The sequence below is a fragment of the Myotis davidii genome, unplaced genomic scaffold, assembly GCF_000327345.1.
Source record: "Myotis davidii unplaced genomic scaffold, ASM32734v1 scaffold444, whole genome shotgun sequence".
NCBI lineage: Eukaryota > Metazoa > Chordata > Mammalia > Chiroptera > Vespertilionidae > Myotis > Myotis davidii.
In genome coordinates, this window is record NW_006294767.1 from 628993 (window position 1) to 640848 (window position 11856).

At 51.5% G+C, this 11856-nt stretch overlaps 1 protein-coding gene across 1 annotated transcript in view; it reads right to left on the reverse strand.

Annotated features, from left to right (window-relative positions):
- The window catches only part of GAS6 (growth arrest specific 6), a gene marked incomplete at its 5' end in the record, with an annotated part of 47626 nt that extends 35771 nt beyond the window's left edge, over nt 1-11855 (reverse strand). The window contains one exon of the mRNA XM_006769313.2: nt 11715-11855. Within this exon, the coding sequence (XP_006769376.1) occupies nt 11715-11855 (141 nt within the window). The remainder of the gene's footprint in view (nt 1-11714) is intronic.
- Between the last annotated feature and the right edge of the window lies 1 nt (nt 11856).

The window sequence follows — 11856 nt, forward strand, 5'->3', positions numbered from 1 at the left end:
GCGGGTGCGTGGCATTTGAAGAGTGATAGGCAGCGGTGCCCCCAGGGCCACCCACCCAGGGCGCTGCTCTTCCACAGATTTGCCAGCTTCATACACTGGTCTTGGCACAGCCTCGTCTGTCACCTTCACTCGAATGTGTGGCCAGACCTCCCTCCTCACTGTCTGTGAAAGAGGCAGGCTGGGTGGTACCACGTGAGGGCAATGAGAGTTCTTAGACTGGGTGGAGCTGGGAGCGCTTTGCTAAGATGCACACAGATGAGATTTTAGAAAGTCATGTTCTAGTAAAGGTGTGATTTTAAAAACCAAAACTCTTAAACCCGTTACAGGAAAAGTAATAAGCAAGTTTGCTATTTCAGCTTGTGTGACAGTCGCAAAGGTAACATTCAGTGACAAAGAGGCCAGGTTTGGAGGTCGGAGCTACAAAGTCAGGAGGGATTGCCCCTCTTTGCCAGCATTCAGAGGCCCCTGGCATGCCTGCTTTCACTTCCTTCTCTTGCTTTGGGTCAGGGATTGGCCAGCTGCCGAGCACAGGAAAGGAGGCCAGGCCAGGTGCGCGCTGGTGAAACCTCCCTGACCAGAGGGTGGAGGAGGCTCGCTGCCTCCTTCATGGGGTGCAAGCAGGCTGTGACGTCTTTCTGGGTTTAGAGGGAGAACAAAGGCCGCAGAGCTTTGTCACAAACGGAAAGGTGTTGGCTCCGAAAGAAAAGACTTAGAATGAATGCAAAGAGTGTGCACTCCAGTTTAGGAAATTGAACATTAGGTTAAGAAAGAACGGAAAACAATGAACAACTCTGAGCAAAGTAACCTCATTACACATAAACATTTACATGATCACAACTCCCCAGAAAGGTGTATCGTATTGTTCAAAATTGTGCTTAGTCTATAGTTATGAGTTGCATGCTTTAATAACGAGTTCTACTGTTGTGAAAACAACAACACATTATTAATAGAAAAACCGTGCTCATTGCTCCTCACTGAACCACACCTAATGGGAATGTGGTTACTGAAACCACAGGGTCATAAAACCTCGTGACAATTTATCCTAATTCGTGTGTTAGATTTATTTGGGGTGGGAGAGGGCTGTAAACTGTGTGCTAATTTGCCTGGTAATCTAGGAAAGAGAGAGGGTTAACCCCGAATAAAAGCAAAGCTAAGACAAATACATATAAAACGTGCTACACACTCTCCCCGGAGAAAGAGACATTCCCATTTGTCCTTCAACGTTCTGACAGAAGAGGAGGGCTATGAAAATCGTCCTCCCCTTTGTTCTGTGAATAAAGGCACCAACCACAGAACATAGAGCCGGCCCCACCTGCATCACAAGTTGGTCAGGGCGTAAACCCTGGCCTAGGGCCCAGGAGCTGCGCTGGTTCGATGAGCAGCACGCCATGGGGATCCACCGAGCAGAGGCACAGCCCATCACTGACCTCGAGGTCAGCTGCAGCTCTGCAGGGCCTGTGCGGCCTGTGGTCCTCAGATCCAGGCACCCTCCTCCTCCACGGCCATCCCCTTGTGCCTGACACAAAGGGTGGGGCAGGGAGAGGGGCCTAAACCAGCAGGGAGCTCGGGAGTGGATGCAGCCCACTGGAAAGCCAAGGTCTCCAAGTTCTTTTTCACAGCCAGTGTTAGGGCAAAACTGAAACACGTGTAACCAAGGTGAGTTGACACATGCTCTTCTGGATGCTCAGGGCTCTGGTATGAGCAGCAGAAGCTCTTGGGCGTGTGAAAACTTTGGACCCCTTCCTGAACCCATGACCATGTTCGCTGCACTCTGCACCTGCCCACAGCACGACCCTCTGCACTGTGCACATACGCTTCTCATGTGCTATGGGCCCCCCGGCAACTGCAAGGAGGCCTGAGTGGAGCCCCAGACTCCTCTCCAGCCATGCCTGGGCCCCCAACGATGAGAGCTGCAGCCCTCCCCTCCTTGCCAGCTGCAGGTTGAAAGGTGACTGCACAGGCCCAGTGTGGGACACCAAGGAATGGAGGGGAGGGCTGGTCCCTCCACCAAGTATTGCATTAAAAGGTACAGCACATTGTGTGAGTGTAGCTGGAAAGACTCATGTTGAGAGGTGGGTTGTGCAAAAACTCTTAGGACAGCTAATTACAGTGTCTATCACCAGGCTTGGAAATATTCACAGTAATTAACCTCATAAAAGAGGCCCTAACCGGCTTGGCTCAGTGGATGGAGCGTCAGCCTGCGGACTGAAGGGTCCCAGGTTCGATTCCGGTCAAGGGCATGTACCTTGGTTGCGGGCACATCCCCAGTGGGAGGTGTGCAGGAGGCAGCTGATCGATGTTTCTCTCTCATCTAACTCTCTATCCCTCTCCCTTCCTCTCTGTAAAAAAAGATCATATATATATATATATATTTTTTTTTAAAGGGGTTTGTTCCCAAATACCTTTTCCACATAGCAGAGATGCCCAATTCTCCTTCCATCCTTAGTAATAGAACTTTGGGTTTATTTCAGAGCTGCACTGCACTCAGCCAGCTACACTACATTCCCAGCTTCTCTTGCAGGGAGGGGTGGCCATGTGACTAAATTCTAGCCAAGAAGATGTGAGCACAAAGTGAAACTGAGTGAAGGGAGTTGGGGGAGGGGAGCTTTGCTTCTCCACCTTCCTTGCTACAGTGCAGATGTGATGCCTGGTGCTCCAGCATCTTGGCAGGCCTGTGAAGAGGCCTTGAAGACAAAAGCCACACACCAGTACAGGGGAGCACAAACAGGTCATGTGAATCTGTGGGCGCTACTGAGCAGCACGACTCAGCCTTCCTCCCGCCTTTTGCACGAGAAATACACTTCTATCTCCTTGTTTACATTTTTCAAATGTATGCAGCAAAAAAAATATCAGGCTTGCTGAATTTGACAGATCAGTGCCAACAGAACTGTAATCACCCGCAAAGTGAAATTATAAATCTACCAAGGGTCAAGATCTCATGAGTTCGTGAGAATGTCTGGGAGCCACCCAGTGCAGAGGCATTGACAAGTCAGGGTGTAGGCCAATTAACAATAAAAGAAGGAGACGTCTGCGAGTGTCATAGAATGGCTGCTTCCAAGAGAATAACCTGATGATTAAGAATATGGACAAAGCCATCACACATTTTTTTTTGTTTGCAAAAATATCTCCATTTATGGTCAGAAGAAACATTCTAAAAATCATGGTTTTCGGAAAAATCGTGCCTGGCTCCCTCCCCAAATTCTTACTTCCGTCTTCCTTTGTACTAAAAATTTAGTGCCTAATTGCATTTGTACTCTGACTTTTATAGAGTATGAGATGGACCAAATTTGTTTCTATATTTTACAGTTTCATTTCCCAAGATTGATTTGTATACTTACTGTGTAACGTGATGTGTTTTAACTGGAGTCACTTTCAAAGACCTCTCTTCCTGTACTCATGTGCTCTCCTGGCAAAGGCCTCTCTCGCTTTCCCCAGCGCTGGCTGACCATCAACAGCTTTGCTCAGCAAACTCCTTGGTTCTCAAGGCCAAACGCAGCAATGTCACTCACTGAGTGAGGAAGACGTGCTGACAGGAAGGAGCAGGAAGCAGCTAGCCCTCGCGGGATTCGGGCGTGGTGGTGGGCCCTGCCTGCTAGGCCAGGCACCTTCTTACTGGGGAAACGAGATTCACAGGGGCTAACCAACGGAACTTTATTCAAATTATGGCTATACTATCCTCACATGTGGAAGAAGGCAGAGAGAGAACCAGAAATGGCAGCTGTGGAGGCGGAGGAGGGGCTGCCAGCCAGGGCATGTGGCCCCTAGACGCTGAAAGGTGAGTGAGGATGGATTCTCCCCAGGGACCTCTAGAAGGAGCAGCGGTGGGACACCTTGGTTTTAGCCCCGCGGACCCATCCCGACTTCGGACCTCCAGAGCTGTGAGTTTATGCTGATTGGCCACAGCCCCAGTGAGGAAGCAGCTGTACTCCCTTTGCTTATGTCATCCGCACCGAGTCACATAAGGCGGCCGCTCCGGTCTCCAGCGACAGGTGGCCACTGGAACTAGGAGAGCTCCAGCCGTTGCCCTGGCTGCACAGCCCCTGGGCTGAGATGTGAGCGCTGTCCATCTGCCGGAATCAAAGACCACACCCCGAGGGCCCCAAGCAGGGTGCCTGCGGGTAGAATACACACAGCCAGGAGCATGGCTGGAGCAGAGAAACAGGGAGGGGAATCCGTCTGTTTTGGACACAGAAGAGGCCTGGTGATCTCGAGTGCTGGAGAGGGCGCACTGCCTCGACAGGCCCGGTGAGAGGTTTGGGCTTGATCCCAAAACGTTCAGGGGAGTGGCTGTGCCCGGTTGTTTGGGGGTGTGAATGGGCGCAGACAGGCCAGTTGGGGGGGAGGGCGGGACTTTACAGATGGGATGGAATGTCAGCCTGTCCATCATGGCCGAGGGCGGTCAGGGAGGCGATAAGCAGGAGACATGTCCCAGGAGGAGGCTGCTGGTTACAGGCAGTGGTGGGAGGGGATGGAGAGCAGAGGGGACTTGAGACTTCTACCCAAGGCCTGAGAGGCTGAGCAGCACGGACCAAAATGGGGAAGGAGGAACGAAGCCAGTGTGAGGGAGGAAGAGAGAGATGAGAAGCGGAAAAGAGGAGAGTGTGGTGGGAAGCACCGCTGGGACCCACCCACAGTTTACAGGTTTAACGGTGGCGGGAGGAGAGCCCATGACCACCTCCCTTCCTCCTTCCCCCCTTGGATGGCACAGTTCTCCCTGCTTTAGGGAAACCTGCCTTTAGGGCAGGTACTAAGGAATACACACCCACATCACAAATGCAAAATTGCACTTCTCTTTTTATGTTTCTTTGGGAAAAACAAAATGATGCATTTTCCCATCACGTAAACTAGAAGAAAATACTTACCAGAGTACAGGATTAACAATTTAGTAGTTTATCTTTGGGGCAAAGGTATTTTTCTCTAGAAGTCACTATTTAGCCGGTTATATAGACAATTCTTTGGACCCACACTCTGAAGGTCTCTATCACTTCAGCATTTGCATGTTAAACTTGGAGTTGGGGGACCTGAGTTTCCATCTGAGTCCTCCCACTACCTTGACAAGTCCTGAGCTAACTTGGACAAGTCCCTTAATAGATTCTTGGGCCCCAGTTTCACGGGAGTGCTTAAAACGAGATGATGCCCAAGACTCTCATCTGCCATAAACATTACTGCAAAATTCTTGTTTGTTCCTAGCTTATGAAAGGGAAATTTACGAGCACCTGGGTGCCTCTCTGGGTCCATGCTAAATCACAGCGTGCATGTGGTAAGCGTGATGTGGACAAGGATAACTCGGAGAATGCATCTGGTGATTACGGCTGTAGCAAGCACGTAGGAAACAGATTCCTACATCACAAACGGTGGACTTGCCTTTGAAGTTGAGGCGTTTGCTATCCAATGGGGCAGGAAGGAAGCACAAACCCACAGGCCTATGTCAGCCCCTGGACAACTGCCAACAGGACCCTCCTGAGCGGCCTTCCATTCCTTTCTGAAGCGTCGTGCTAAAGAAATGTGTGTCCACAGCCGAGGGTTCCAGGCAGGCTGCACCTGCAGCCGCCAGTCACGCAGCCATCCCAGGCAGATGGCCCCAGCCAGCCCCAGGGGGGCCCTGGGCCACTGAGTGTGAGGCTGCAGCAGCGAGCAGGGCACCCCGCCCAGGATCTGGCGGAGCCCAGCCGTGTGATTTCCAAGGAGCCCAACATTCCAAGAAGAGATCTTGGAAAAACTGGGTCTAGATGGCAGGCTTTAGAGACCCATGTGGGGAAAATGTATTTTATTATCATGGGCACTAACACCAGAAAGAAACAAATTTCAGCTGCAATTAAAAAAAAAAAAAACAAGCCCAAAGAAAACAGTATGGTATTAAAAAGTATGACAGTGCTATGTTACTCTCTCTCGGGAATATTACATTTTGAATCCCTTCAATCAGCCCAAGCAGACCTGTGCCTTTGTCAGAGGGAGATCAAGGACTGATGTCCTTCTGAACTTCTTCCACTTCCAACTCCCCTTTAAAAATTAATTCAAAGCTTTTAATGAACGACTGTGTCAGGGTCAAACCTACACAGCATATGCACCAGGTGTGCAATGAAATCACTGGCCTATTATAACCACTGAAGAGGCAGAGTATTTCCAACATCAAATACGAACCCTTAACCCACAACGACTCTGCATTACAGCTCCTGGTTTGACCTTAGAAAAACCAGGGGAAACGAAGCGTGAAGGAGTTGGGACACCTGCCAGTGGTGCTGGAGACTGTTCACCTGGGAGGTGTTTGAAATGTCCTGGCCCAGCCCCTTGGAATTTCAAGAAACAGGCCATCAGCATCAGTTTCTTAAAAGGGCGTTTTGTTCCTAAATAACAAAGGCAGACGTTCGGTGTTTTTTGAAAGGTCTTTAATTGGTTTTCCGCAGATGTTGAGCCCCTTGGCGAGGATGAGGTGTAATTTATGGGCCCGGCCTGTTATTACGCCGGAGAGCCTGGCACTAAGTCCCTGCAGACTCCTAGGATTAAAACAAACATATAGGTAGGCGCAGGGACAGCAGAAGGCGACGGGGCGGGGGAGCCAGGCAGGGTTTGTATCTCGCTCAAGGCCCACCCCTAGACAGTGGCAGCCTAGGTGCCAGGACCTGTGGGTGCCAGCTCGGGTCTAACCAGCCGTCTGCAGGCCTCTGAGCTGTGCAGGAGCCAACTCCAGAGAAAGCACAACCGGTTGAACAACAATTCAGCGACCCAGCCCCTGTGACGGGCTTCCTCAGGCCTCCAGTGGCAACAGCCCAAGTGGGAGAGGTCCCAGGAGGGGAGGCCTGGGCCCAGAGCGGTCAGTGGGAGCTAGAACCACTTGCTCTGCAATCAGGATGCTCCACAGAACCCGTAAAAGAGAGGACAGGGGCTGCACAGGGTGAGGGGCCTGGGCTCAGTGGACCCACAGTTGCAGAGAGAAGAGTATGTGCATGTGTGTGGCTGTGTGTGTCTGTAGGTGTGTCTATGTGTCTGTGTGGGTGTACTGTGTGTCAGTATGGGTGTATGTATCTGAGTGTATGTCTGCATATATGTGCATGTGTAGGCAACCCAATAAATGCCAATTCTGGTGTAGCCTTCACAATTTTTCGTACCAACAAGCTGTGTGTGTGTCTGTGTGTGTGTTGGGGACGCAGAGTGGGGTGTGGAGGGCAGGTGGGGGGCAGGAAGGTGCAGGTGAGCAGCAGCTATCCTGGATGTCACTGCCAAGGTGTCACCACCCCGGCTCCGGGTCCTGCATTTCAAAGGCAAGTCACTGGGGCTGACAAGGTCCCCCTCCAACTCCCTCCCCACTTTCCTGCCAGGGCCCCACTTCTGCCCCCATGATATCCCTTAGGTCACCCCAAAAAGGGGTAACGTGAGGGAGGGGCTTTCACTTCTGTATGGGAGTGCTCCTCCCCAAGTTGTCCCCAAAGAATCTGGGATCTCAGGAAGACAGGTGTCCTGGGAATGCAGATGCAGTTCTGAAATTGACTGCACCCCGAAACTCTCCTTGGTAGGGAACCCATCACAACTGGGTTCCCCAGCATTTGCAAGAGCTGGAGGTGGGGTGAGAGAGATGGGACGTAGAGTCAGAAAGAGTGAGAGACAGAGAGAGAGAGGAAGACAGACAGACAGACAGAGAGATCAAGCTAGAGACAGAGAGAGACAGAGACATAGAGAAAGAGAGAGACACAGACAGAGACAAAGATGGAGAGACAAAGAGACACAAATGCACTCCAGCACAGGCCAGCGGCCAAGCATGTTGTGAAGTCTTCAGGGTGCGCCACTAGCCAGTTGAGAATAGTGTAAATATTACTGTTTGCATCTCAAATTAAACCGGGTGGTAGGATAAGAAACTGCAGCCTGGATTTTTTCTTCCCCACAAGCTGAGGGGCAGGGGCAGCCCAGTGCTGCCAGGTGGTGACATGTACCTGGACAGCAGGGCGGACAGGTAAGCCTTTTGTCCAGAATCCTTTCAGAAAGCAGAGGGTGATTACTGAGATGGTATCTTTAAGGTGTTCAGAACCCACCTGCCTTAAAGGATTTACGTAGAAAGATGACCTGTGGGCTGGCCTGGGTGACCTTTCAGAAGAATTCAGGAGAACCCCCGTGGAGACAGCTGGGGGATGAACTACGCAGGGCCCTAGAACAAGGAAAAGCAAGGGAGAGGGAAATGCCAGGAACAGAGAGTAACAACACCAAAGGAAACAAGATAAGGAGGGAATGTAATCACCCCTTGGGCTCTGGAGAGGAGAAACATGATTAGCAGTGGCAACAACGGTGGCCTGGGCCACTCTCCTGGGGCCAGAAAGAATGTGGGTGGGAGGCAGTTTGCCCCCAGGAGGGAAGCAGGTGCCCAGAATGCCTGAGAGCCCCTTCCTTTGCAGCCAGGTATGTGATAGCCCCAGGAATCAGGAAGGGCCATGGCACTAACAGCTACTTGCTAAAGAAGAGCTTTAAGATTAAAATATTTTTGATTGATTGATTTCAGAGAGGAAGGGAGAGGGAAAGAGAAATAGAAACATCAATGATGAGAGAGACTCACAGATAGGCTGCCAGATAAAAACATCAATGATGAGAGAAGATCATTAATTGGCTGTCTCCTGCATGCCCCCTACCGGGGATCAAACCCACAACCCCCAGGCATGTGCCCTTGACCGGAATTGAACCTGGGACCCTTCAGTCCTCAGGCTGATGCTCTATCCACTGAGCCAAAACAGCTAGGGCAAGAACTGTGAAGGTCAGACTCCTTCCCTCGTCCCAAAGAGGAAAACAGCCCAGTCTGGAAAGATTCAGATCAGAGAGGAAGACCTAGAGCGCACCCAGCGCACAGCACATGCTCAACAAGCACAAACCTCTGAGCTCAGGGGAAGAGGGTTTGCAGCCCAGAGAGCTGGCTCCAGGGGCCCAAGTCTACCTCACCCCACCCCCAGCTTCCCCTGTCCCTTCTGGAGGCTTCCTCTACCAGAGGCCCAGGAATGGGAAAGGAACACGCAGCACTGCCTCCTCAGCCAGCAGGAAAGAGCAGTGTTGCAAACTCCACCAAAGGCAGAACCAAAATTGGGCAGGTGTGATTACAATGGAGCCAGACACACTGCGGACAGGCAGGCTGCTTCCAGCATCCTAACCCAGCAGACAGCAAGGTAGGGCAGGTGGATCAGCCACTAAGGTAACCCTGGTCTCTGAGGACTGGCACTGCCTACAAGCACACCCATCAGAGGGTCAGGTGATTACAACCCAAGAAGTGCCAATTCTGGTATAACCTTTCACATCAGGATACTATGGCTCTGGAGGTCCTATGACAGTCACATGGCCAGGTCCAGGGGACTTCTTAAACTAAATAAGGCCAGTGCTCATCATCCTGGGTCATTCCATCAGCCTCAGTCAAAAAATGCAAAATGAGCTGCCTTTGGATGCAAGGAATAAATATTTCCTAGTGAGAGCCCAAAACTTTTTGGAGCAGGGGAACTCATAGGACTACCTTTTCAACAGGTATATTTACTAAAATACATTAGCAGTGAGTAGTGTTTGGAGGATCTCACCACTGCCAGGGTGATGGAGTGGGAAACCTGGACACATCCAAGTGGACAACTGGTCTACCAAAACAGCTGGGACTCAAATCAGCCCCTAACTCCTAACCCTGACTCCTGACCCTTAACCCTAACCCAGCTCCTCCCAGCATTCCACACTGCCTCTCAAGGAAAAGGAATACAAGCCAAGGGCCAAAACCAGACAACACTTTCTGCAGAATAAATATTCCAGGCTAGGCATGTGGATGGAGAGCACTGCACCTGTCATACAATCTCACAGCTGGGCAGGGATCTTGGATGGCCAGGCACACAGCCCTGCTACTAGGACCTTCAGAAAGCCTCTGCAGAGGCATGAGTCACTGGGCTATTAAGATTCATCATCAAAGAAAAGGGAAAACAGTGAGGCCAGAACAGACCCTGCAAAACTGCTCCTTAGGACAGGATTGAAACTGTGTTGCTGTTGACAGTGAAGGCAGTAACACTGGAGAAAATAACCCTATCATAGCGCAGCAGAGGCAACCACTAATGGTGCCAGAGAGAACCACACAGTGGCGGTCAATCATTTTAGAGCTCGTTTTCAGAAAGGTGACCTAGAAGGGATGGTCAAGTCAACTGATCAGAAAGACAAGTCCAAAAGAAGCCTGCACTGGTCACACAGAGCCTTTCGTTTATTGCATGAGACATTTATTTCATTCCAGAGGATTCTTTAAAAGAAAAAAGCTGCTACCAAAACCAGCTGTGAAATCAGCCTGACCTCACAGCATGAAGTGAAGTAATGTAAGTCCACCCCGTTTCTCTCACTACTGCTTCCCAAAGTCACTTGCCCAGGAACAGATAGACATCTAGGGCTTTCACGGGTCCCACAGGTCACAACCACCATGAATGCTCTTACACATCTCTTCCCCTTAAGATGGCACAGCTCCTGCACAGACGCCAAGCCCACACCTGGGCTGCTCCCTGCCTGCACTTGGCTGTCTGGCGCCCTACAGTCTCCAAGGACATTATTAATAGAAATATGTCCTAAGCCAGCACCATCAGGCTTCTGAAATCACCAGCTGTTTCTAAAAGAACACCTTGCTGAAAAGGCGTGTGTGTGTGTGTGTGAGTGTGTGTGTGTGTGTGTGTTTGCGCGCCCGAGCACTGAGGCCCTTTCCTAACTTCTACCTTGAGGCCCCATGACCTTGTGCCCCCTTACAGGTACCCCCCTCCATATATATTCTAGCAACCTTTCTAGTAATCATATTTTGGGACCTACTGCTACAAGTCATTCCAGTCTATATATATTTTAGAGAGAGAAGACGTGAGAGGGAGAGAGAGAGAGAAACATCAATGTGAAATAGCCTGGCTCACATGCGTCCCCACTGGGGATCAAGCCTGCAACCTGGGCATGTGCCCTGAGCGGGAAGCAGACCAGCGACCTTTCAGTGCACAGCACAACACTCAACCAACTGAGCAACACCGACCAGGACCCAGCCCTCACATCTTTTAATTCCTCTTTCAGGCAAACCCTCTACTCCTCTTCATGAGGATCAAGAGGCTGTGGGCAGTTCTACTCCTCCGATCCAGTTAAGGGAGAGGAGCGGTAGGAAGCTGTTGGTTTTTTAACCATGGTATTTCTTTTACATTTTACAAACAGCCTCTAGTTTATTCTGGTGGAGGTGTCCTAGATTGCATATTTCCTTTAATGTGGCTGCCTTCGGAGGTCTATTGAAGAAGAGAGCTGCAGGGTCTCAACAGGACCCCCGCTCAAAGATCTGTTTCTGCCTCCAGCCAACAGGAGCGCCTGGGGGTCACCCAGAGAATTGGGGCTCAAAAGGTGTGGAGGAGGTTTGAGGGTGAGCCGGGTCCGGATACCCCACATTCCTGGCCTTTCACCATTCCCAAACGCAATGCCTCCGTATTGAAGAGTTCTGGGCGTGACTTGCCGCAGGGTCCCCCACGTGAAGGAGACGCATCTCAGACTCCGTAAAGGGAAGTCTGCGGAACTCTGGGACTCCCTGCAAGGGCGCGCACGGACGCATGTCCGCAGAAATGCGGTGCTGCGGGGACAGCACTCGAGGTGACCTGGCCGCTTTAATGCTCCGCGCCGCGGTCCCGGTCCCGCCCAGTCGTGGAATCCCGGAGCGCCAAAGGCACACCTCCCCGTTCTCCACCTCCCCCGCCGGCGCCCGCGCCCGGCACCCCGCTCACCGTCTCGGGGTCGTTCTCGAACACCTCCCGGGCCTCCTCCTTGCTGCACAGCTCCTCGACGCATTCCCTCTCCAGGTGGCCCTGCTTGGCCTCCTCGAAGACCTGGTATGCGCGGCGCTGCCTGGGCCGCAGGCACTGCCCC